The 27,946-nt window shown below is 34.0% G+C and overlaps 2 protein-coding genes and 1 long non-coding RNA gene across 4 annotated transcripts; 2 read left to right on the forward strand and 1 right to left on the reverse strand.

The window, feature by feature from the left end:
* Positions 1 to 240: 240 nt before the first annotated feature.
* LOC123670182 (sterol regulatory element-binding protein 1) lies at positions 241 to 15,546 on the forward strand. Its single transcript, XM_045603691.1, has 16 exons — positions 241 to 451; positions 522 to 1,148; positions 1,534 to 1,814; positions 2,352 to 2,582; positions 2,798 to 2,990; positions 3,299 to 3,486; positions 3,833 to 4,023; positions 4,453 to 4,689; positions 4,951 to 5,134; positions 7,127 to 7,262; positions 8,823 to 8,973; positions 10,865 to 10,964; positions 11,933 to 12,010; positions 13,733 to 13,918; positions 14,126 to 14,261; positions 14,725 to 15,546. The coding sequence occupies exons 1-16, from the start codon at positions 385 to 387 to the stop codon at positions 14,940 to 14,942; spliced, it is 3,204 nt and encodes a 1,067-aa protein (XP_045459647.1). The 5' UTR covers positions 241 to 384; the 3' UTR covers positions 14,943 to 15,546.
* Positions 7,052 to 26,632, reverse strand: LOC123670183. 2 transcript variants are annotated; one of them, XR_006745879.1, is made up of 3 exons: positions 25,772 to 26,632; positions 14,124 to 14,240; positions 9,576 to 9,637 (listed from the first exon to the last, which is right to left on the reverse strand). It is a non-coding gene; the product is annotated as an uncharacterized LOC123670183 (long non-coding RNA). The 2 variants fall into 2 exon arrangements; XR_006745880.1 differs by lacking the exons at positions 9,576 to 9,637; positions 14,124 to 14,240 and adding an exon at positions 7,052 to 7,204.
* Positions 22,097 to 24,890, forward strand: LOC123670181 (caltractin). Its single transcript, XM_045603690.1, has 3 exons — positions 22,097 to 22,565; positions 22,667 to 23,039; positions 23,765 to 24,890. Exons 1-3 carry the CDS (start codon positions 22,563 to 22,565, stop codon positions 23,926 to 23,928), a joined length of 540 nt encoding a protein of 179 aa, XP_045459646.1. The 5' UTR covers positions 22,097 to 22,562; the 3' UTR covers positions 23,929 to 24,890.
* Positions 26,633 to 27,946: the final 1,314 nt, after the last annotated feature.

A 27,946-nucleotide genomic window follows, 5' to 3' on the forward strand; every position in this document is an offset into this window, starting at 1 on the left:
TGGCATTTTGTTGAAAAATCTATCACTAAAACATAATTACTGAAATGCGGGTTTAATCAATCAATATATAACAGCCATATACATTTTATTGAATTGATCTAAATGCAAACAAAAAAAAACTATATTAATATAATAGAAAGTTTTGTAAACATATGATTATGTTTATGAACGATTGTATGTGTGACGTAAAATCGAACCACCAAATCTCTATATTTTGATTGGACAATCTGAATCACATGTCAAAATATACCAAAAGAAAATTGTTCTATAATAAGTGTAAACAAGTATTAAATGAATGTGGAATAGTTCGTAATAAATAAAATTATTGTGTTCTGAGTCACAAATAAAATATAACTTAGCTTGTTTTGAGTTACTGCGGTCGGTATGGAGCCTGAAGAACCGTTTTTAAATAATGATGTATTTAATGTTCACGATATCGCTGAAATAGAAGGCAAGTAGTGTGAATTTAATTGGCATTAAATATTAAAACAACTATGACTCAGACATATATATTTTTACAGATTTTCTTAGCGGTTGCGATGGAGATTTTATGAAAAAACTGGAAGAAGAGCTTGCTTATGTTGATCCCGACCCTGGACTTTTGAATATAGACACGAAATACAATCAAAATATTTCATCACCCCAGCTATCACCCTACTATAATACGCCAGGAAATCCTTTGGTATCGCAGCATCCCCGCAATAGAAAACCACAAGTTCAAGTACCTCAACCTAAGAGCAGCCCTGTTCTGGGTGTATATGGCAGAGAGGAAGGTTATAATTTGAATATCAAGAATGAAAACACGCCGTTGCCAGACGTAACGCAAAATGGCCAGAAGCAACCACAACAAACGCCAATGATAGTGCAGCAAGTGATCCAAAGCCCTCTATATGTGAACATAGCACACGGAAGCTTACAAAAACTACCCAATGGAAGGACGTCACTTGTGCAAGTAGATGGAGTACCGCAGCTAAATCAATCAACTAAACCTCAGCAGCCTTCTCAACCTTTACTTATACCAAATAATGCAAAAGGTGTGACACCAGTTATAATAAAAAGTGATTCTAATTTTTCTCCTGTGATACTGCAATCAAATATTATCAATCCTGAAACACAGACGTTAATGTATACCAGTGCCCCTGTACAAGGTAAATTATGAAGTGCCTTCTATTTTTCATACTTTATTAGAGATACCCCTATTGGTTTTATTTTTATTAAATTTTTAGATCCATCAGATTGGTTGTCATTAATGGTAATTTGCTCCGATGTTATGACTTATGTGGTGTAAGTATAGAGCAAAATAGTTTTGTAGTAGTTAAAAAAAATAATAACTAATTCAATCAAAAGAGTTTATGGATTATAAACAGTAACATAAAATATTTCTATTTCATAATAATAGTATTTTATTTTAATTATTATTTTATTAAACAAAAACATGACATATTCAAACAAGTTTTTTTTTTCTTGTAAGAACTTATAAAATAACATATTTTCTAGAAGGTGTAATTTTATTAATACAATAAAATATTATAGGAGCGGCTCAAGGAATCATTACAAGTGCGAAATCTGGTAACGAGGGTCAACCTATACACACCTTCTTTACAAGTAGTAATGGACCCACGCTACTAACAACTGGAATACCCCTTGTTCTCGATGGTGACAAGATTGCCTTAAACCAAGCACCAAATATATCGCCGCCTAAAGTGAAAGAAGTTAAGAGAAGCGCCCATAATGCAATTGAAAGACGTTACAGAACAAGTATTAATGATAGAATCGTAGAACTTAAGAATATGTTAGTAGGCGAAGAAGCTAAGGTAAAAATATCAATCAACTATATACCCATTATTTTTCTTTTTTTCTTACAAAATTAATACTGAGCACTTTTTCTAAAAAAAAATTTAACATTAGTAATTTCCTTAGTTAAACCAATATTTTGTCATTAGATCCCGATGATCCTGATATCCGATTATAATAAAACAACTTTTTCAGATTTTATTGCTTATTATGTTCCTTCCGTGACTATGCTTGCTGTAAAGTATCAGAAATGTCAGGCATGTAAAAAACCCGGTAAATTGCGATAAAATCTGAAAAAAGTTTTTTCATTATAATGAGTGAGATTCGCATAAACATTAGAAAACAATATGGATATCCATCCCATTTTAACCAAAAAAATATCAAAATCAGTCCACTAATCAATGGAATATTATCAAGAAAGACAAAAAATATTTTAAAAAAAAAAAATACTACAGTCAAAAGACTGTGATTCAAAAATGAATTAAACAAAACATGCAATTCTCTACGATATTAAAATGTTTGATTGCCATTTAATTATTATTATTTTTTTGTTTTAGTTAAATAAGTCTGCAATATTAAGAAAAACAATAGACTATATAAAGTACCTGCAAAATCAAAATACTAGATTGAAACAAGAAAATATGGCTTTGAAGCTCGCTTGTCAGAAATCAGGAGTCAAGGATGTTGTGTTTGACGGTGGATACACCCCTCCACACAGTGATATCTCATCACCATATCATTCTCCTCGTGGTATTGATAGTGATTCTCCATCATCGCCTGAATATAAGGTAAATCTTGCTACTGTGTATCTTGTGTACTGTTCCATCCTGACACACCTCATTACCTCAAAGAATGCTTTGTGTTCCTCTGTGATACCCATGTTTTTTAATTTTTTATTTATTTTTTTCATTTATATTGACAGTCAAAAAGTTTACTAATGACACTATTTGATTTATTAGACATTACTAAAATGCCTAATATATAGACTAAGAAATTCTTACAGGTTGAAGAAAAATACTCAAAAATTGTTATGGGTATGGGTGATCATTCAAGATTAGCCTTATGTGCCTTTATGGTTGGTCTTATTGCCTTCAATCCATTTAGCTCATTTTTCGGAGGTTTTGTGTCTGAATCTTTGTCTAATGATTATTCAACAAGAGTTGATCAAAGAAGAATTTTGTCAGATGATGACAGTGGTAAGAAAGCTTATACTTCTCTTATAGTTAAGGTTACTTTAGTTATACAAAACTACTAGTAATTAGAAATGTTAAAAATCAATTGTGACAAAAACATTTTGATCTTTTTTACTAAGTTTTTGTTTAAAATTTTAGAAAATATAGTACATTCTGTATGCAGATCTCTACAAATCTTAGAACTTCTTAAAAAACATGTTCAGTTCTGCAAGCTGTTTTTTCTTTCACCTTGACATTGTGGTATATCAAACAGTTGATATAAAGATAAAAAAAGTTTATGAAACATATTGAATTAGTTTATAAATTTTCAGGTTTAAGTAGTTTGTCATGGGGAACATGGTTGTTCAACACATTTTTAATTTATCTCGTCAATTTCGTAATTCTTGGAGGATGTCTGATTAAACTCTTAGTCTATGGTGATTCAGTCCCTAAATCACAATCAAAAGAGGCTGGACTTTTTTACAAGCATAAGCGTTTAGCTGACAATTATTTAAAAAAGGTGAACTATTTTTTTTAATAATTTAAAAGGTAATTTATAGTATATAATACTATGGGTATAAGTATCAAAAATAAAACTGATTAAATCCAACTTGTTGATACTCCCTCAGAATCTCTCTTCCCGCTTTAAAATAAAATGTTGGTACATCTGGTACAGACCTCATAAGCAAGTTTGATTTGCACTATTTGTATGTGTGTATTTAGAAACAGAAAATAAATATATTGGCAGTTGATTGTTACCTAAAATGCAGATATGAATTTGCCTACGTTAGAAACAGACAACTGTGTGTGAATGTTAAAGATATTTATTTATATTAAATATTCCGACTTTTAAACTATATTTTCAGAAAGACTTGACAAATGCACGTTTAGAACTACATCAGGCATTATCTGTGTGTGGTAAAAGTGTTCAATCGAGTGGTGGACAGGGCCATGCCAAGTACTCTGCATTGGCAGCTGCAGTGTTACGACAGGTGTTGCAACGTACACCTTTTGGTGGTTTCCTTGCGAGAAGAGCTGGTGATTTATGGAGTGACAGGTAAAGTCACTATAAATTTATCATTAAACTATAAATACAAATGATAATTTTGTCCTTACTTTCAATAAACAGTTTTATTTTATTTTTATGGAAAAAAACTATGTTTTTAGAAATATTCCAGTCCTGAGAGTCAATCATTAAATTAACCTACTCGTCTGCTTTATTCTGTTGATACATTTCCAACGGTTTTTATTACATGCTAATTTTACATTTTAGGTTAATATTCTTAATAAAAAATTTATTTTACACTATTTAATCGTGTTATGTTATATATGTTATTAAGTAACTTTACTAATTTAACTTTTCCTTTTTACCGGTTTTGTGATATGACTGGTTAAGCAATACATGTGCAGTTTATCACATGCCAAAAATACGAGGATAATTGCACGTATCATTATGTTTAGTTTAGTATGTCATGATATTTCACAGCCCTGCACGTAGAGCAACCCAACACTGGGCCGCTGAAGTGTCCACAGTCTCCCATCGTCTCGCTCAACTGGAGATTCTGTCAAGCCACAGTGGACGTAGTGAGCGAGTGCTTCTAGCATTACAAGCTGTTAACTTAGCTGAAGTTACAAGCAATAAGCAACTACTGGCTGAAACCTACGTCACTGCGGCTTTGGTGTTCAAAGATTACATGCCGAAAATAGGAAATTGGTTATGTGGGTTAGTAGCGTTATTCTAACTGTTTTTTTGTTAGTGTCTTGTTGTTTTTTTCTTAAAAAGTATGACAAAAATGAAGTTGTATAAATATAAAAACTAATATATAAAAATTAAGTAGTTACCATTAATATAAATGTTAAATGAAAATGTTATATTGTCCCTAAAAAATAAATGGTTATGTCAGAAATGGTCATCAATTTAGCCATTAACTAACAGTATTCAGGGAAAGCCCTATACCCCCAGTTAGAACATGTCGTGTTCCAGCTACTACCTGCGCCGGAGCGCGTGCGTGGGCCCGTGCCGCTGGGCGGGCGCGCTGCGCTGGGCGACGAGCGCGCGCGGCCAGCGCTACCTGCGCGCGCGCCGCTGGGACTACGAGCCGCACGCCGCGCACGCGCTGTTCTCGCGCCTGCCCTGCGCCACCGACCCGCTCGCCTACGCCATGAGGGTGAGCGACACGTACATAACACACACACTCACACTCACTCGCTCACACTCATTCGCTCACACTCACTCGCTCACACTCACTCTCACTCACACACTTACACTCACTCACTCACACTCACCCACTCACACTCACCCACTCTCACTCACACTCCCACACACTCACTCACACTCACTCACTCACACTTACTCACTCACACTCAGGACATGGGTGCTATCGGGAATACCTCTATAAATATAAGCGGGATATGTCTCCGATATGCCCATCCTGCCCAGGAGTCAGTGAAGATGCGGAGCACGTGTTCTTTGCATGTCCTCGTTTCGACCTGTTACGTAGTATCTGGTCAGAGGTCCTTACGAAGAAAATTCAGCCAGAGTCTCTGATAGAAGCTATGCTATCGTCGGAGGCAGCATGGCAGGCGACAAGCGCTTTCGCGACGGAAGTTCTTCAGGAGCTCCGTCGGTTGGAAAGAAAGCGGTCGGAAAACAAAACCCGTGACATCAGCATGACGGAAGAGCAGTAGCTGGAGCCTCCCTCCACGAAGTAATGCCTAGCGGCGGTTCCGTGGGGGAAGAGGAAGTTGACGCCAGAGGTTTCTTTCATACCTCTGGAAAAAAAAAAACTCACTCACACTCACTCACTCACACTCACTCACACTCACACACTCACACTCACACACTCACACTCACACACTCACACTCACACGCACGCTGCGCACGCGCTGTTCTCGCGCCTGACTTGCTCATAATTATCATACATATAAAATACATGTTTCATACATATAAAATACATGTTTCATGTTAAAAAAAAGCACCTATATGTTTGGTTACCTTATGTTTGGTTGCAAATTATCAGTTATTCTGGAATAGATGCAGTGTGGTAGATTAAACTGTAAACATTCTCTTATATGAAGCAAAACCCTAGTTCTTAAGCAATAAGATAATATTAATTAAACCAATCAATAATTTTTCCAACAAGTTAATAAAAAAAATCATTGTCTATATAAGCAATAGGGTATTTCACTATGCTCGAAAAAGTACTTCAAAATGTTGATTTTCTTATAAAAAGCCACAAAAAATATATATATTTCGGCAAAATAAACACGCTTTCATGCCATAAAATTAAATTACATTTTAAACCTTTTTTATTTCCTCGAAAACGCTATCAACCGACGTAATATTGTTAGCAACAAAAGTCGTGTATGACGTATGAAAGACCGAACTCGTTCAATACATCAAAAGTTCAATGCTTATACATATACTCTTTGTCGTTCAACGTTAACAGCCACAAATATTTGGTGTGTTTGTGTAAAATAATGAATTACAATAGCTATCGTTGTGTCGGTGTGTAGTGTCTAGCTGTACAAATACTGCTAGTATTTGTACAGCTAAAAAAAACTATTAAATCTTAATTTGGCAGTAACATAAGGAATAAAACATAACCTAACACTTTCTAACATTATTTTTTAAATTAAGTATACCTACATAAAAAAAAAAAACAGTATATTAGAACAAGTAATACTTACAAAGATGTTTTAACATTCCGAAATTCGGCAAGTCTGGAACAGCAGTCTGGGTTACATGTAAAAAACTTTGCAACCATCATTGAATCAATTTTTGGCAGATTCGTACTATCTGCTTTTACAAAACCTTTTTGCATTTTAATAAATAAATAGGTACAAATGAAATGCACTAACGAAAGAGCACAACTAATTACTCTTTGAAGTTAAAGTTGATAGATATGTACCTAGTTGTTTACAGCTCTGACAGAACTTTGTTTTTGTTATTGTTCGTATGACGTCATATCATGGCGTGTCGTGTTTTAGGTCACGTGATATACATATTAAAATATACGACTTTTAATTTCAATATAATAAAACAATAATGTGTTTTTACGATTCCAAATCAGAATATTTAAGTGTATTTTTACATAAATTTTAATTTTTATCAAATTTTATAATTGTATACATCAGTATTTTAATTTAAATTTCATTAGGCATATCACCTAGAATTACTCCAGAAGAGTCTCCAGATGCTTCTCTGCGCTGATGAACGCAGCAACACTCGCGATGTACTGGAAATGGTTAAATTGATCACTGATGACGTTTCCACAGAAGCTCCACACCATACAGGTATTTTTATACATTTATAGTAAAATAAATTTCTATGTTCATATTATATTCCCACATAAAAAAATATATGTGCATCACTATGCTACACTATATATGTTTTTTACTATATACATCGTTTTATCTTTTTGGCCTAAAATTAGCTCATATCTAAAAGCTAGAGGTGGCTCGTCCTAAAGAGCGCTGGTGCAGTTGCACTCCCACTCCAAATATTAAACATATTTCTTTATATTAAATACTATATTACTAGTATTAGATGCTTCATTAAATTATTTCTCTTATACTATGCATATACAAGAAAGTAGCACCCGTGACAGAGAAAATGAGGAGCAATAGGTTAGCGTGGTATGGGCATGTAATGAGGAGGGATGACCGCTATGTCGGTAAAAGAATGTTAGGGATGAATGTCGAAGGACGAAGAGCGATCGGCAGACCGAAAAAGCGATGGATGGATTGTGTGAGTGAGGATATGAGAAAGAAAGGAGTAAGCACTGAAGTGACGAATAATAGAGAGGAATGGAAGAGGAAAACATGTTGTGCCGACCCTACATAAGTGGGATAAGGGCAGGAAGATGATGATACTATGCATATACAATAGTGTATTAATAATATTATGTACATTTGGTATTAAGTTGTATGACCGGAGCGCCAGTGATTGCGTTCCAATGAAACGAAGCTTAGTATGACGCCTAGCACTGTATTCAATGAGTGCAAAAGAGACAGACCGATGCGTGAAGTAAAAAATTTAATATGAGAAATTAGTCTAATCTGGAGCACCGCTCACGTGTGACGTTACTGTACCTACCGAAAGTTCGGCCGTGCGGCGTGCGGGGTGTGCCACACGCCTCTAAGGTTATTTGCCTGCGCTGTTGCCGTTCTTATGTATACAAACAAACGTGTCGGCTTCGTCGGTTATTTAGCAGTTTTTGTTTTAGATAAGTAATAAAAATAATTTGTGCGCGACATTTTGTGTTAAAAAATGGAACAATTCAGTGTATCTTTTATTACAAAAGTGTGAAGACTGAAAATATGCTTCGAACGGAAATTGTACTTACTACTTATTCAAAAATGTAGTACGAAAAAATGTAAAAATGTAAAACTAAATCTTTTACGCGTGTTTTTAAATCTAATTAATATTTCAAAACCCCCTTGGTTGTGTGGATGTGAAGAAAGCAATAAACGATTTTGTTTTCCGTGTCTGGTGTTTGGAGCTAGCGCCTAGAATGGTTGTGAATCTGCATGGACGCAATGGATTTTGTATAGAAATACATAAATGGTAAGATCTAGTTTTTCGTTTATTTTTTGTGAACCCCCATCAAAAAATGTCACGATCCGTACCCAAAACAGTACCCATCCAATGGGATTACTTCAACAGGTCAATATACACGGCATGCTAATTTTATTTGATTTAATTGGTCAAGGGGCGTGGCTAAAATGGGTAACAAGATAACAACGATGACTTACCATTTTCTGTGAATATGAGTAGACTATAGTGTCGACATTTGTAAAAAATTGACAGGATTATTTAATAAAAAACATAATGATATTGTTATTTATGTGTAGGTTGCTGGGACCCGGTGATGGAGTGGTGGGCGAATATCGTGGGAGTGGCGGCCACCTGGTTGTTGGCTGATTCGAAAAATGCTACTGAGATTGGTGACAAACTGAACTTGTTGCCAGAGGAACTCACCAACTGTGAAGATCCTTTACCAGGGTATTTATATGTATTTTTATGTAATTAATTAATTTTTTTAAGTTTAGAATTATGGTTAATCTGTAAGGTTACTAGTAACACAATAATAACCATGCAGTAATGAATTTTATTACTAACATCATAAATATTAACATTTAATAAATATCAAAAACAGACTTGTCAGTTTTGGTTGTATAATCTGTAAACCACTAGCTACACTAGTTTTTAGAGAAGAAGAAGGTAACGAAGTAAGAAGGTAAGTGATTACCATCGCTTATAGACGCTTGCAACACCAAAAGCATCGCAATCGTTTTGCCGAGCCTACCCCCAAATCCCCAGGAGTTTTGGTCACCTTACTCAACACCAGGAAACACAATACTGCTTGAAAGCAATATTATTTAGCTGTGATCTTCTGTAAGGTCGGGATACTCCCCTAGTAAGGCTGCTCCAGATTTTGAGCAGGACATATCCTGCTGTGCCCTAACTCAGCTAATTAATTATATTTTTACAGCATATTATTTTGGAGTGTGAATTGATAGATGGATCTAAATATATTCAAATTTCTTTCTACACATGCTGCATTTATTCATCAGCCTCGTGAAAATGTGCACTTAAACACTTATCAGTTTTAGTCCAAACTGAAGTCGTGACCCACAGTTTTGAAACATCCACTGAGGATAATCTGCTAAAAAAAAACAGAAATAATTTTTAAGTTAACACAAAATTAAAAAACCAGAGATTTAAAAATTTCCTCTTAGTGTCCAATAAAGTATATTTATATTGCATTGTATTTGTATTGTATTAATAATATTATAATTTTATTTGCTCGCAAACGAAAAAAAACCGACATCGATTACATCGACAAGTAATACAACGTAGGTAGACGAAAAAATAGTCAAGTAAATACGCTTTATCAAAGATAACTCAAAAAGTTGTAATCAGATCTCGGCGAAATTTAAATGTAATCACATGATAAACATCAACTTTCGATTAAATTAAAAATCATCAAAATCGGTACACCCAGTAAAAGGCTATGTGGCATAATACAACGTAGGTCGACGAAAAAATAGTCAAGTAAAAACGCATTGTCTATACATATAATAAAATGGTAGGAAAGTCAAAACTGTACATTAAATATTTTTTTAAAAGAATACTTGGGGTGTGATCTACAATCGATACCGAAGCCAAAAATATAGTTTTTAGAATTTTTGTCTGTTTGTCTGTATGTATGTCCGGGATAAACTCAAAAAGTACTATATGGATTTACTTCAAATTTGGCACGAATATTATTAAGAAGTCGGGTCTGGGTCGGGTCGGGGAATATAGGCTACATATTATCACGCTCTCACCTACGGGAAACGAGCAGTGAACCTTTATTTCTTCAACGCATTCTGTAACAACGTGTAATCTAACGACGCATATTTGAATGTTGTTGTTATTATGTTAATAACCATGTCATAAGCTAGCTTCACACTATAAATAAAGACATTCTGTAGTATATTTAGTATCAGCATTGCGCTCGCGCGTAGCCGGGGCGGGTCGCTAGTTAGATATAACTCGAAAAGTAGTTCTTAGATCTCAAATAAATTTTAGTGGGACCAAATGACACGCAAGACCTTTCAATTAAAAAAAAATTGTCGAAATCGGTCCATCCAGTCAAATGTTCTGAAGTAACATACATAAACAAAAAAAAAAAAAAAATACAGTCGAATTCAGAACCTCCTCCTTTTTTGGAAGTCGGTTAAAAACCAGTTTTCGTGGTTGCAATGGTATCACTATTGGCGAGTTGGCGACTTAGGAATTCTAATGACGGTTATGTTTATAAAACATGGTATAGTTTATACATTTGATATTAATAACTATTGTCCGTCGTAATGTAAACATTAAAATATCTATTGTGGTATTATTTCAGTGCACTTCACGCAGCATACAAAAGTCGACGCGGTCTTCTAAGCCTCGCTCAGTGCAGAGATGAACACTCTATCGAAAGGACATCGGAGACCATACTCAAGGTATGTTTTATTTCTAGAAATTGTTAGAAGAATAATCTAGGTTATCTTTTTAACCGACTTCCAAAAAAGGAGGAGGTTCTCAATTCGACTGTATTTTTTTTTTTAATGTATGTTACATCAGAACTTTTGACTGTGTCAATTGGTCCCATTTAAATTTATTTAAGATCTAACAACTACTTTTCGAGTTATATCTAATAATGCGTTTTTACTTGACGCTTTTTTCGTCGACCTACGTTGTATTATACCGCATAACTTTCTACTGGATGTACCGATTTTGATAATTATTTTTTTGTTAGAAAGAGAATATCCCCAGTTTGGTACCATGATAAGGAAACCAGGATCTGATGATGGGATCCCAGAGAAATCGAGGGAAACTTGAAAATCCGCAATAACTTTTTACTGGGTGTACCGATTTTGATAATTTTTAATTTAATCGAAAGCTGATGTTTATCATGTGGTCATATATAAATTTTCTCGAGATCTGATAACTACTTTTTGAGTAATCTTTGATAACGCGTAGTTACTTGACTATTTTTTCGTCGATCTACGTTGTATTACTCGTCGATGTAATTGAAGTCGGATTTTTTTTTCGTTTGCGAGCAAACACAATTATTTAAATCTTTTTGATTCTGTAATTCTCTGAGATACGTTTCTCCTGCAACACTATATTTATTTATGCCTGAAAAGTAGGCAACTTGGGATGTTATTAACGTACATTCTATAACTAGGAACATTTATATTAATTACGAAAGCTATTACTTCCCGATTTAGAATATTATCAGGAATGTTAGACTAAAAACGTTAAACGTTTTGTGCAGTTTTTTTTCCTACATGCACAGCCCATAAAACAAACACATATTATATTTAAAATTGAAGATTATGAAATGTTTTTATTTGTGATAGATATTGTTTTAATTCAGCTTTTATATCAAAGTTATTATTTTTTAATATTTTTTGTTGCATAACAGGTATGCGATATCGCTGGAGCCCGGCTAGCAGACTCACTAGCTTACTACTGTTGCCGGAAACCAACACAACTTATGATGGTATGTCACAATCAGTTTAGTGTCCTTATTTATAATTATGATGTATTATTTTAAATCATAATTAAAAAAAAAATTATTATATGACCATTGCACATGACAGTTTTGTAAAATGTATTTTTATTGATTTTATCTTTTATTTTTGTACTTTTTTCCTATAAATTTTTGTTGCGAGTAGAAGATAGTTTGAAGATTAACTATTGCGGGAGTGCATTGTAGTTGCATTGCACTTCAATGAATTTTGTGCAATATTACTACAAGGCAAATCCCGCTTTAGTTGCAATCATCGTATGCAACGTTTTCCTTTTGGCAGTCTTGCTTATATTTTTATTGGAATTGGTAAGACTTTTTTTTATATTTTCTTTTTGTCAGTATTTTCAATATAAAAAACTGTGCCTAAAACAATTCTTTTAACATATGTTTTACTTGTACTGATTTCATTTTAAAACATTGGTATGAACGAGGTAATCAAAATATACTGAACTGATTTTAGTAAAAGTTCGCATAATTATGGCTTTTGTACCTCTTAACTTAAATTATGAATTATGAATAATATGGTTTAAGTAAGATTCTGCATTCATAATTTAGTTGTAGGCGTATTTCTAATTACGACACCCACGGGAAGAGAGGGGGTGGCTACATTCTTTACTGCATCAACCACAAAGCATACTCCTCTCAGTTCCATGAGTGTCGTAAGAGGCGACTATAGTCGTCACAAAATAATAGGTTTGGACATATGTCATCGGGACGTAAATAGCGAAGTAACCATACAACTCAGTATTCGGTACTCACGATAAATCGATTCAAGTTTGTATGAGTATTTGATCGATTTGAAATTTAACTTAAACTTTAATTTTATAGGTAATTTAAAATAATACAATGGTACAAAAGGTCAATTTGTATTTATTTTATATTTTTATATTGTTTACACGAATTTTATAATGAAACATTTATCGCGGTTTATTAGCCAATTCAAAATTTTGTTTACGACTTTGAACGTCAAGCTCTTTTTTTCGGTAAAGATCACGACACAACATTTAATTATGATTAAAATCGAATGAAGCTGATGAAATTCAGTAATTAATTAGTACAGCACTAGTGTTTAAAAAAATACTTAGAACGTAACTGTTTATGAACGTTTCGTAGTAATTAGAAATTGCATGCTACTATAAAGTAAAGCGCGAAAAGAATACTCCCAATATATTCTATCATATTATTTAACGCGCCAAAAAAATGTACGTATGTTTTAAAAACACATGTTATTAATAATTCTTTACATCTTTGTTTCTTACAGTATTGTACCTAGTTACGTTCTAGGGTATTTACCAAATGTCCAATCGGGCCTCTTATTTTGTGACGATTATAAGGCATACCACACTTTTACTACCACCTTGGAACTTATAAAGCCGACAGATGGCGGGATATAAATCCAACTGTTGACTTTAAAATACACAGGCCGAAGATGGGCAGCAGCGTCTTCGGTGCGACAAAGCCAGCCCTGCGGTCACTAACCCGCCTGCCTAGCGTGGTGACTATGGGCAAAAGTCAAAACACATGAGTTCGCGCCATAATGTCTGGCATGAGGCCTATGTCCAGCATTGGACTGCGATACGCTGATGTGTTTTCATTTTCTAATTTCATATCATTTAGAGATTCAAGTTATACCATGAAAACAAGTGTCATCGAGAATATTAAAATAAGTGATTTGTATGTCGTATTTTGTAGCTGATGCAAGTATTGTGCTGCGACTGGGTGCTGGAGGTGCGTGCCGGGGTGTGGGAGGCGGGAGGGGCGAGGAGCCCCTCCCCGGCCCCACCCGGGGCCCCCTCCACGCCACCCGTTTCACCGCGACACCTGGGAGCCTTCCAACGCGACCTGCACTCGCTGCGGAGATTGTCTCAGACTCTACCTGTAAGTTGACTCTACGAACTACCCTCTTGTTGCCGAACTTAACCCCTGACCCTACCACGTATCTCTGACACCTGACTCACCACAGGAACTACTTAATAGCGGTATTATTTAGCTGTGATCTTCTGTAAGGTTGAGGTACCTCAATAGAACTCAATTTTACTTATTTTTAGGAGTATCTTTATTATGTATTGTATTGTATTCTTACAGTGGGTGACATCGCGAGTTTTCTTGCATTCAGCGGTTTGCCGTATGATGGCGGGTGCGGCTCCTCGTCGGACGCAGCAACTACTAGACGGCAGTCTACGCCCGCGGTTGAATCGTTCTTCAATTATATGTGGAAAAGGTAGCACTTTTATTTTATAAAATTTTTTTAATATCATATCAAAAACCGACCGTTCCAGCGGAGATCCAACCTGCATCTCCGACTGACCGTGTCGGCGCTCTAGCCCATTAAGTTATGGAACGATGTACCCGCTAGATTGAAATTTTTGACATGATGATTTTATATTCGGTCTAAGCGACCGTGGCGCTTATGATAATTTTTATACTATCCTATCTACGATTCTACTCTTACAAGTCCTTGTCAATATAGTTGGTGCAAATAGGTTTCAGTGCTTGTTTTACTGATGTTAGTGATAGTCTTTATCAGCTGGACAAAACTATAACAAACCTTAAGCCTTTCAGGATCTATTTAATAAATCATAAACTTTTATATATGTTGGATACAGCTATATATCAGGTGGCTTTATGAGCGACCGGGCTTCACCGATTGCAAAATATATAATTTGGATCTATCTTCTTTAAAGAGCGAGCGCTCGAAGGTGGAGGAGGTGAAGGAGAACGGGCGGTGGCCTTATATATGGCGTGCAAGCACTTGCCAGCCGCAGTTCTCGCCGCGCCGGGGGAGAGAGCGGGTATGCTCGCTCAAGCTGCTGCTACGTTGCAGAAGATAGGCCACAGGAGTCGACTTCCACACTGCTACCACCTTATGAAGTCCGTTGGAACTTTACCATCTGCACCATAATTAAGTTATTTGTACAGTTATCGTCACGGATATTGAGAGAAAACTTCAAATTGCGTACAAACGAATTTTAGGTCTTTGGTGGCAAGTGAGGCACAGAGGCGAGGTAATCATATTGTCATACAATGAAAACTGCTAACAGTGCGTCTTACGTGATTCGTTAGTTTTCCTTGCCTCAGGGGCTATCAATTTTGGGTACTATTAAAAATCCAATAACTAAATGGATACTACTAATACTCATATTGTAAATCATTGGTATTCGTGATTTTATAGACATAGACTGATACCATATTAACTATTTTCTTTCATTTTCTTATTTTTTTTATTTCATTTCAATATTATTTAATATTTTATAAATAAATCATTACTTCATATACATACTAAAAAATTCATTGGTTTCGAGTGGGTCGTACATGAATCGCAAACTAAAAAGTTTACGACCCCTGTTCGCTGCGCAATGCGACCCTCACTTTGTCGCCGAGTGCTCAATATCCGTGTGTCCTCCGATACCTATAATCTCTGATCCATAGCGTGAAACGTTTATTCAATGACAATTTTCATATTTATTTGAGATTTTTTTACAATAAAAGAAATTTAATTTCTGTAACCCGAGTGTTTTTTTTTTTTATAAAAATATTAATTTATCGTGGAACGTGGTGGTGTATCATTCTATGACAAGATTCGCTTGATGCGACAACCGTAATCATAATATGCTACCTGTGAAAAGCCAGAGTGAGCCCTTAGCATATAATAATTTCTTCTGAAAGTAATATTTTTTAAGTAAATTATGTATTATATATGTATACTAGCGGATCTCCCCGGCTTTGCACGGGTAATAATAATGAATAATTCCGCGTGCATTTTTTTTTCATTCTGCAATAAAGAATAAGGATCATGGTGTACATTAGGAGCATATAAAGGCGTATAAATAGCTTTCGAATTTCTACATTATAAGTGACTAATTTTTTAAAAGATAGACATGAGGGACAGGTAAAACGGTGTTACAAAAAATTAGGTATGTCGATTCCAAAAAAGATCGATTTTTAAATCTTTTCGAATCGTAATCTGATGAATCGATTCATAAAAAAATCGAGGTCTAAAAGATCGATTTCAAAAAATCGGTTTTTATTCAAGTATGTATTTACAATGTAATCGTTAATTTGTAATGTACGCGTTAATTTTTAGAATTTTTCAAATTAGACCAATAGTTCCTGAGATTAGCGCGTTCAAACAAATTCTTCAGCTTTATAATATTAGTATAGATTTTCCGACAAACAAGAAAGATACCATAATAAATATTTTTATTACCATATCAAAGTACCAGATCAGGTATTAACCTTTTGACCGCCACGCCTCAAAACCATTCCCGTGCCCTGTACGCCAAGGCATAAAATAAACAAAAATACCTACGAAAAAAATAGTGCTGCCAAGAGTCGTTATCGAGTACCACACAGTGACTTGTTTTTGCTGGTTTTTATGCAATAAATGACTACTTATATAATCTAGGAAGGTTTATTTTTTAATATTTTTCTTGTGTTATCTTGCACTCGTTATATATACTTACAACAACATAAATAAAAAACAAACATTACAAAAATAATCGTAGTAAAGCACAACACTCTTTTCTATCGCCATGACGTCATTGTCACGACTGGACGACTACGGCGCAGCTGACCTACGGTTTTGAAACTCTCTTTAGAGACGTGCTGTGTCGCACGCAAGGAAGCCGCAGGCTATATATCGATTTCGAATCGAATCGATATATACATGAAAAGTAATTTAGAAAAAAATTAACCGAATTCAAATTGTAATTTTTTAACCGAGTTCAAAAAAGGAGGAGGTTACTCAATTCGACCGATTCGATATATATTTTATATTTTTTTATTTATGTTCGGGGATAACTTTGTCGTTTATGAAACGATTTTGATAATTCTTTTTTGTTGGTAAGGATGCCATGCAATGCTAAGGAAACCAGGATTTTATAATGAGATCTCGAAAATCTGCATAACTTTTACTGGGTGCACCGATTTTGATGATTTTTAATTTAATCGAAAGCCGATGTTTATCATGTAGTCACATTTAAATTTCATCCAAACCCGATTACAACTTTTTGATTGATCTTTGATAATGCGTATTTACTTGACTATTTTTTCGTCTACATACGTTGTATTACTTGTCGATATAATTGAAGTTAGTTTTTTTTCGTTTGCCTGCAAACACAATTATTACCTTATTAGATAATAGTTTATTATTTAATGTTCATTAGAACAGTATTCCACTGTGCCCCGTTATAACGTTTATAAGGCCAACGTTTTAAACGAGTTTTATAAAAAGTTAGGTTATTTTTTGAACTTTCCACACAATTGTCTCAAATAGACAAAATGATTAAAATTAATGAAAAAAAATATCATTTACCTATTCTTTAAACTTTTTTACTAAAAAGAAAGTACTTTGAAAAGAAATCTCAACTTTTGAACAAGAATAATTGTGTTTGCTCGCAAACGAAAAAAAACCGACTTCAATTACATCGACGAGTAATACAACGTAGATCGAGGAAAAAATAGTCAAGTAACTACACGTTATCAAAGATTACTCAAAAAGTAGATATCAGATCTCAATGAAATTTATATGTGAGCAAATGACACACACCACCTTTCCATTAAAAAAAATTGTCGAAATCGGTCCACCCAGTCAAAAGTTCTGAAGTAACGTACATAAAAAAAATACAGTCGAATTGAGAACCCCCTCCTTTTTTGGAAGTCGGTTAAAAATGGAATATCTTTCTATTCACAGTTCCATCGTTGTCACGCCGCCATATTTCAACTACGTCCTCGTTTGACGCAGGACGCGCTGTAATTGGTCGAAGCGTTACCACACGAATTAGTTTAGAATTCAAATTTTTATCGACACTGTTCCATAGTGCCCCGTGTTCCATTGTTCCCCAAGTCAGTAGTTGATCCGATGAAGCAAATTAATATAATCGGCGCGGTCGATGCCAGCCTTAGTTTAAAAGAAATATTTACATGCGTTAAATATTTTTTTGCTTAGGTAGCAAATAGTACTAAAACAGTACTGAGTAAGTAGCAATATTTCAAATCAAATATTTCACGATACACGACACGACATGAGTCTTAGAAAAAAAGCTTTTATGAGAGTGGGGGTTAGAGATGATATTGATGCTGCCAGATGATTTTGAGAATGACAAAGAAAATCGTAATTTCGCTCGTAACCTTAGATAAAAAAAATTAAAAAATTTTTTTTTTTTATTGTATATTATTAAAATCATCGACGCCTTCCAAAATGCGACGATGTTCTAAGGTATCGCTCGTCTTGCACTTCACTAGTTTTCTCGCTATTCGCTTATGACGTCATCAGCGTGTCGTCTATACTTGACAACGGCGTGTAGAGAACGGATTAATGACTACGCGCTAGAGATGCGCCAAATTTGAGATATCAGATTTATTATGACGATTTGATTGATTTTAGTTGATTTGATTTTTTATTCATTTGTTATTTATGTGTTAGCTGATGATAGTTTTATGTTTTTTACCTTTTGTTTTATTCAAATATCAAATTATTTATAGAAAATATAACCCGTTTGAGTTGAATTTTGAAGAGCTAATTGCAAAAATGACTTGTAATTATGATTTTTTAAAGTGCAATAAAGAATATATAAATTATCTATACCATTTTGACTAGCCCGTTGGCGCAGTTTGTAGTGACTAGGTTATGGGTTTGATTCCAACCCCGAGTCTGGGTATAATATGTGTATTATTTATATGTATGCTTATCAAAAAAAAAAAAAAAAATAGCTATACCAGTCAGCTGTTACCTATAACACAAGCATTAAGTTGCTTACTTTAGGAACAGATGACCGTGTGTGTATGTTGTAAATATTTATTTATTTATTATTTATTTATACCTCTTGCGTCACATCCCTAGCGGTCAACTATAGACGACTTCGGCGTTCTGGACATATCATTTACGTGGAATAAGAATGCATGTTTTTATTTCAATGTTTCTCAGTACGTGTAGCTCTAAAAGACTTGTTTTTTATACTCAAATGTTGCGGGGATATTCTATTTTCATAAATGTTGAATTAAAATATTAGAAATATTTTTTTAATAATTTTATTTAATATTTTTGTGGTCCGGGTTTTTTGTCACCTATAGACGTCGCTGGCGCACAGGACTCGCGAGCCCTTGTCAAGTATAGGTGACTACGGCGGTCAAAAGGTTAAAGAAGACATTTGTTTTCTAAATGTATTTGTTACATTAAAATATTAAGAAAATAGATAATATACCTTATAGTTCACAATGCGTAATATCTAAGCTTTTGAAAACAACAGTCTGTCAAGTCTAATGGGATTCAAGCGGTTCCGCTCATCACTTGCGATGTTGCCGGCAATTGAAAGAAGGCGCTCACAAGGAACATATGATGCCTCGTAAGTCATCACGGTCTCATACACAGGTCGGGCAACTACAGTAGTGGGAATAACGTCGGCTTAATGGTCTATTAGATATGATAGACTCATAACTCGGTATGAGAATTTGGTCTGCATTTGTGCTGCATGTTTTATGAGATTTTTTCCATAGGGTTGTACCCTCCCTGATTAGCAGCGCAATCATGTAAGTAAATTTTACAATAGTCATTATAATATAGGAAGTTGGCAAGGGCGAACTTATCTCTAAAAGAGATCTCTTTCAGTCAACCGATGGCTTTGAGAGATAATGTGAACACGGGGCAAAAAAGCGCAGAAATAGACGGATGATAAAAAATATATAAAATACATACACTACACATACATAAACATACACAGATACATCTACATACATAAAACATAAAATCAAAATCAAAAACAGCTTTATTCAAATAGTCCCTAAGAGCACTTTCGAATCGTCATTTTACAAATTAAAACTTAAAAATAAATTATTATTTTTGTGAAAGTAAAGCTACCACCGATTCTGAATGTAAATTCTGCAGAGAAAATCGGTAAGAAACTCCGCAGTTACTCTTTTGAAAAATAATATATAAACTGTGTTTTAGTACAAAATTAGTAACACGTTGCATAAAATACAGCGTCACTAAGTCCACACATCTTTAACAACTATGTAATCCTGCTCTGGGTGGGTAACATTGCGCAATAGGATCGCTAAGACTGCGCATGGAGAAATCGAGCTTTTAAGGTAATAATATTTTAAGATAATAAGGTAATTTATTGGCCTTGTATGATCTTTAAAGTGAGTTAACCAGTTTTAAAAAAGTTCACCATTAATAAAACTGGAATCAGATACCATCCCAATAGATACCGGTGGAGCACTATCAAGCAGTTCTGATTTCGTTCTTTTGCGACCGTATATAAAAGCTGGAGGGATAAAGTGTCCAGTCGGACTCGACGCATTTACCACTGTAACATTGATCCCTCTTTCAGCGCTGATATTTTGTCAACGACACGTTTTCCTTTTTTTATTCTGACGCTTGAAGGATTTTTAGGCACAGTGGACATCCTGGTTTCATCCACGTTATAAATAGAAGTTGGAGGAAAGTTGTATTTATCCATTATTCTGAGAGGTTTTTGTAGAACCTGTCACATCGAGGTTTGTTAAAGCCTATTACTCTGGCAATACTTGTAGAAGTGGGACGTCTCAGCGAAAGATGCCTATTGAGAAACGTATTTTCATTGTGATAATAAATAAAAACAAAGAAAAATACATTTTAAAAGTATGGGTAGGTAAGTCTGCGCGCGCAGTTTTAAGGACTCTGGCTCTGCGCAGTCTTAGGGAATCGTTTAATATGCAAATACATGACTGACAATGCCATCTTTTGAGTAGAGGCGTAAAATATGCAACCAGGCAGCGTTGTAGGTAGAATTTGTTGATCAAAAACGATAACTAGATTTATTGAAGTTTGGCTTAATCAGACATGACCACAGTTTCAAAATGACTAAAATTAACATTAGTTACAATAATTATCTTCAAACTTACCTAGCACATCCGATATCCCACTGTTTTAATTTTTTTTTATCGCAGCAAAACCACTCATATCATCATTATTACAGCCTATACAGTCCACTGCTGGACATAGGCCTCCACAAGTTTACGCCAAAAATAACGTGACTCGTAACTCATGTGTTTTGCCCATAGTCACCACGCTGGGCAGGCGGGTTGGTGACCGAAAACCACTCATATGTATGCAACAAAATACGACTGAAGCTAGGCACAGATATCGTCTATGTTTTGAAATATTAGCATTGCGCAGTCTTACCTCCCGCGCAATCTTAGGTGACCCTACCCTACAGTCAATATCTGTAGCATTACCTCACAGTAACAGGCCCTAAGAAATAAAATGGTCGTTAGGCATATTAGGTATAAATATATTACATATATACATCTCATACATCTGTACTGATTTTGGAAAGCAGATAAGTAGGTCTTAAGATTGTTTTTAAAAGTGGACAGCGATGAGCTCTCTTGAATGAATTTTGGAAGATTATTCCAAAGGTTAGCAGCGCGTACAGAAAATGAATTTAATCGGAAGTTGGTGTTATGTCTAAGAACTTCAAGCATTGTTGTTATGCAAGAACGCCTAGAGCGGGTGGGGGTAGAAAGCAATATGAAACTGGATCGAAGGTAATGAGGAGATTTTTGATCATGGAGTATGTTATATAGGAAAGAAAGGATGTGCATATCACGGCGAAGGTGGATAGGGAGCCGCTTAAGTTTAGTACCAAAGTGGGAAGTACGATCATATTTACGCAACCCAAAAATAAAGCGTATAGCAAGATTTTGTATACGCTCCAATTTACCAAATAGCTCCTGTGTCACATCTAAATAGCACACAGAATAATAAGTCACAATAAAAACACTAGAAAATATTTTTATACAAACTTACCAACGCTATGCTTACGCTTATGCTTACCAACATATGGTTGTGCCATATGAACTATGGCATAGGAACATATGTTGGCCAACATATGTTGTTATGCCATCATTTAAAAATATCGTAATACTAGCGACCCGCCCCGGCTTCGCATGTTTGCAAAAACTATCAGTGTTTCTGTACTATATTATGCATGTATATGTATTATACATATAAACATTCCTTTGGAATCACTCTATTTACTAAAGAAAGCCGCATCAAAATCCGTTGCGTAGTTTTAAAGATCTAAGCATACAGACAGCGGGAAGCAACTTTGTTTTATATTATGTAATGATTACGTCACAGTGTTTAATGCTATAATTAAAGAAGTGATTTTTGAGAGCCATTTTATTATTTGATGCCAAACTGTATTTAAATATTTTAAATTATTTTAATGAAGTCTATATATAGGTAAATATGAAATAGATTAATCTATAGTTAAAATTGCTGGCCTATAATATTCGACTATCTGTATCTGGAGCACTCATAAAAAAAAATCAGCCGGGGTAAATTATTGTCTTCTATTTGTGTTTTGTCAATCTGACATTTGCGCGAGTTTTCGAATTTTAGTTTTGAATTTTGATTATTGTTTAATATCAAACGGTAAACAAAAGTTAGGTATATTTCATTAAATTAATTAAAAAATTATTTACTGCAGTATTATTGAACAAGTATTATTTTTCTCCTAATCGTATAAGTATAATAATGGTAAGAAACATTCGTCAAAAATATCGATTTGTTTGGTAGTGTAATTTTGCTTACAAAAACAACAGAGTTGTTTTAAAATAAATTTTTAACGTTTGTTTTAGACAACTACTTTAAATAATTCTCAAAAAAAGAATGTAAATACTAGCAATGCCGCACCGGGTGGCGTACGTAAGAAATCGGGGCCTAAGTTCGAATTGTCTGATGAGCAACGAAGAGATATAAAGGAAGCTTTTGATTTATTTGATACTGAAAATACAGGAAAAATTGATACAAAAGAGTTAAAAGTCGCTATAAGGGCTCTTGGTTTTGAACCTAAAAAGGAAGAGATAAAAAAAATGGTAGCAGAAATTGATAAAGGCGATGGCAAAGTGTCATTTGAAGATTTTCTAGAGTTAATGACTATAAAAATGGCAGAAAAGGACACAAAAGAAGAGATAATGAAAGCATTTAAGTTATTTGATGATGATGAAACAGGTAAATGTAGCATTACTTGTACTATTACTACTTGACTAGCCCGTCGGTGCAGTTTGTAGTGACCCTGTTTTCTGCTCCGAGGGTTATGGCTTCGATTCCTATCCCGAGTCTGGGTATAATATAAATATTTATATATGTATTATTTATAAGTATGTTTATCGGAAAACAAATATGTAGCTATATACCAGTCGGCTGTTACCTATAACACAAGCAGTAAGTTTCTTACTTTAGGAACAGACGACTGTGTGTGTATTGTGTAGATATTTATTTATTTTATTTATTTACTATTTTAAAAAGTAAAAAATTATATGTATTTGTACTCTAGAGGGATCTTTGCTACTACTATTTACTAATTAAAGTGGCATAAGTAGAATAAATCTTAAACAATAATTGTAGATGCTGAATAATATTTAAATTGACTTAAGTGTGTGTTGTGTTTGTAAATTAGATTTTTAGTATAATGAAAATGAAAGTACAAACAAATTACAAAATTATTTGCAAACCCATAGTGGAGTAGTGTGATAAATTTAGCTAACTCCTTCTCCTATATAAAAGAAGCTGGCAGGACGAATACAAAATGTTACAATTCAGATTTCAGAAAACTTGATAATGATAAATATCTCTATAAAGGTTGTTATATGGCGAGTCACATTTTTTGTTCTAAATATTTTAACTACTTTAACTTTTTATGCATTGGTTCACCGATTATTTTAAATGATTTCCAGGAAAAATATCATTTAAAAATTTAAAACGAGTTGCACGAGAACTAGGTGAGAATTTAACTGATGAAGAATTGCATGAAATGATAGATGAAGCAGATCGAGATGGCGATGGTGAGATTAACCAAGAAGAATTTTTACGAATAATGAAAAAAACAAGCCTTTACTAATCATTGAAATATTCGAAAGCACCTATTAATATAACATGCTTTATATCTTGCACAACTTTTTAGTATAATAATGTGTTTCATGTACTTGAAATAGCCGCCTTAGGGCCTGTTTCAGTGGTTGCTGTTAATACTATTTGACAGATAACAGTATCCAATAGATAAAAGTTTATGATATACTATTATTTTTTACCAATGAATTCCACTATATTTATGGTATATTTCTATTTGCAATTGTGAATCTAAAACTTGCAGTTCCTAATTGAGACGAAACAGGTCCTAATAGCCTATGCTACCTCCTGGTGTTAGTCTATTCGTAACTTACGTAGAGGATAAACTTTATCCACAACTGGTAAAACAGACCCTTAATAGTTAAATTTTAATTGCAAGTTATTTATCTATGATTTCAACAAATGCATAGTTTATTATCATCATTTTAAATATTGTACTAAACATAAAAACAAAAATATACACTACTCAAAGAGAAAAGGAGCCAATTTGGGATACTATTTTGCTGTTCCACTCAATCAATGATGTATCATTCTGAGATAATTCAATTTATTTTTGTATCTAAAGGTAGTACAAATTCATATAGAATCGTGTGTGACAGTAGTAAACATTTGGTTCGCATTGTAGTAGAAAAACAATTAGCATTGACATTGATGAAGGTTACGATTTTTTCAGCAAAATTTTCATTTAATTTCAGTGATATGATATCAGAAAAAAATTGTCACAATTTTTTATTATTATAATTATAAATAAAATTAGTAGAATACCAAAGCTGTCAGAAATAAGAAGAAGTGAATTAAAATACTATAGATTTAACATTTTAATTTAAAAAAAAAAAAAAGATTATGTCTGCTTTGTATGAATAGTTAATACTTGAATATTCTTTTTGTTATCTAATCTTAGTATAATACTATTAACTAATAAAGGGGATTAACAAATATCCATTTAAATTGTCACATGAGTGGTCTTATTTCCTAGTAAGGAAGGGATTGTTAGATTACTCAAAAAAAAAATAAGTTTGTTAATAAATAAATAAACACTTCACACTCAACGGCCCCCAGTAGGATTATCTCCTGTGTCGGGGGTCCGGTAACACACACAATATACAAGCACAAATGCCTAGGCAACAACCAACATCTGTATGGCTAGTACAAATGTTTGCCATGTGCGGGGATTGAACCTGCAACTGCCAGAGCAACAGCCACAAATCAGTGCTGTGACCATTGCAATCATAAATCACACGGACCAAAGCATCATGAATGATTAATCAGCGTGTAAAAATACTTGATAAATATTAAATAAATAAAAATGGCTACTATTTTGTTTGAGTGGTATATAAAAATGATAAATAAAACAAGATGTTTTTTGTTCCTGTAGTTATCATCGAAGGTCAATATCAAGATAACCCTTGTCATATCATTATCCTTGTATAGTTTTACTGTTGTTTCCTGGCTGTGGCTAGGCTGTGCTCTGAAAACTGCCACTTTACCAAATGGTTGTCTGTCTCTTAATTTAAAATGTACACTGTAATCTCAATTTTGAAATATTTTACTATATACTATTATAAAATAAAAGCCTAAATAAATTATAACTTAAAAAGTTTTGAATAAAATACTATAAGACAATTAAGTTTTTTATTGTATTATGAGTATGTAATAATGAATTTTCCAATGTGACCCTTAACATTCTCATGTAAGTAAACAACGACAAAATGTTAATTTTTAAGTACTCATTCTTGGTCATAAGATATGACCGATAAATATTATAACAAATTGTATTTCATAACATGAGATAATATTTCTTATATACTTAATAAAAATTATAAAATTTTACTTACAAGGTACATACCTTCATATTTTTCCCTTATTCAGATCACATATTTACATAACTTTTTGTGTAAATTTTTAAGTAAACACACCTAATGTAGATAAACTCTGTCAGTTTGTGCATAGTTAATATTATATATATAGTCAATTTACAATTTTAATTTTATCTTGGTCATGATTTAACACACTTTCTTTACTGATAAATTAAAGTCCCTATTGAAAAATTCATTTCATTCGCCGATAAATATCTATTGATATATAAGTGGCTTTTGTTACTTTTGAGTGGGATCCTAATGGAATTTTTCAATAGGGGTAGTAATAAAAAAATACTTAATAGCTGTTTATTGTAACTACTATAATACAATAAAGATTATTATATTCTATCAAAGTAGTGTCAATTAAGATTATTATTCTAAACATTAAATATTTATAACTCTTTTCTGACTTGTTGCGAAGATGTCATATTTGGCGGAAAAAAGTGGTGCTTCTTTATGTATGAGTTTGTAGTCGTCGGTGATAACGGATGTCGTCTTTAATACTTCCTTGATTTTATCCCAAGTTGGAATCCTCATATTATGTGTATCCACAAGAATGTATCCGTTTTTGCTGGCGTTAGCTCAACGGATCTTTAACAAAGCCTGGTGGAACGTAAACTATCGCTTTTTCGTTTGAAGTTGGGACTTCTTCTATTTTGTTACTCTTACCACACAGTTCATCTGGGATGAATTTTGTGTGTCCATTAACAGCATGCTCTGATGCTATTAGTTCAACCTCGTATTTAGCCTGCCATGTCATCACCTCCGATTCTGTCGTCTGTGTACTTTCTTCGTATATTGTTTGCTTGTTAAGGGTTTAGATTAAGAACCGTCATTTTGAAGTTAGATAGGTTAGGGTAATTTTTTTTGCAACGAAATTATGCCGATAAACGGACAAATTTTGACCTTAGATAATTCGACGGTTCTTAATCTAAATCCTTACCAGGCATTGTAATAACGCAACAACATTTGATCTTAACGTTGATTATTATTGTTCCTCTCTATTCAAGTAAACATGCGAGTCAATTTCGAATTTTGAAGGGGTCGCTTAAAAAGCTGGATATTGGTTTTTGAAAAAATCTTTCATATGCTCTATCTGCCTGATGTAAATCGTGTCTATCTCCTCTTCTTGTTTTTCGGGCTTAGTTGAATCGATGTAAGCTTGAGCGCAATGCCTGGTACCAAAATAGTTCAGAAATCTGAGCTTGATATCGGGGGTCATGCTGTCTACTCGCATCTTGTATGGTTTTCCTCTAAATCCTGGATTTAGACGTTTTAGTAGAGCTATGGGATTTTCACTGTCTGTGAAGATGTTCTCTGACTTTGTTCCGTGACTCTTAGGCTTTCCATTCGTCTTTGAAGACGAAGCGCTTTCCGCGTCACTTTGGTTTATTTCTACAGCGGTTGAACTTAGCGGCTCTGCTTTAGTGATAGAAGCATAGTCAGTTAGTTTCTGCTGAATGTGGTCATTAAACGAGAAATGAGTTCTAAGCAGATGGTAATTTTTAGAGGTAATTTGAACTTTGTTGATATCAAAGTTTTCAAGTTTTCCTCTATAGTGTGGAGCTAGCAATCTGACTTGCTGCCTTGTAAGTTGTGTATTCTTTTTAATTTTGTTTTTATAATCCATATTTGAAACTTTCTCGGTAGCTTCGTTGTAGAAATATTCTGGGTTTCTTTTTTTTTTTCGGCGGGTAGTTGCAAAATACACAACAACGCTTTTGTGAGTTCTCTGTTTTAATATCGAAACTAGCTGCCCGGACAGACTTCGTTCTGTCAAAATTTGATATTTTTTTTTTAGTATAAATATCTTCCGTGACTCGTAAGGAACATACAAAAAAATAAAATAGCCGAATCGGTCGAGCCATTCTCGAGTTATGCGCTTAGCAACATTCATTTTTATTTATATAGATTAAATATATAAATATCAGTATACAGTGCAGGTTTTAGTACTATCAGCGCCCTGGGCAAGATTTCAAGGGCGCCCCCTGATTGCAATTCAATCCTATATAAAAAAAGCAATGGATGTAATTACATAACCGTTCAGTAAAATCAGCCCTCAATATAAAAAAAAAATGATGAATTTTTTTTTCAGTATTTATATCGGCGGACTCTTTTTTTGTCTCATCGTGGTTTTCAGCAATTTAATTT

The sequence above is a fragment of the Melitaea cinxia genome, chromosome 4 (assembly GCF_905220565.1).
Source record: "Melitaea cinxia chromosome 4, ilMelCinx1.1, whole genome shotgun sequence".
Classification (NCBI taxonomy): Eukaryota; Metazoa; Arthropoda; class Insecta; order Lepidoptera; family Nymphalidae; genus Melitaea; species Melitaea cinxia.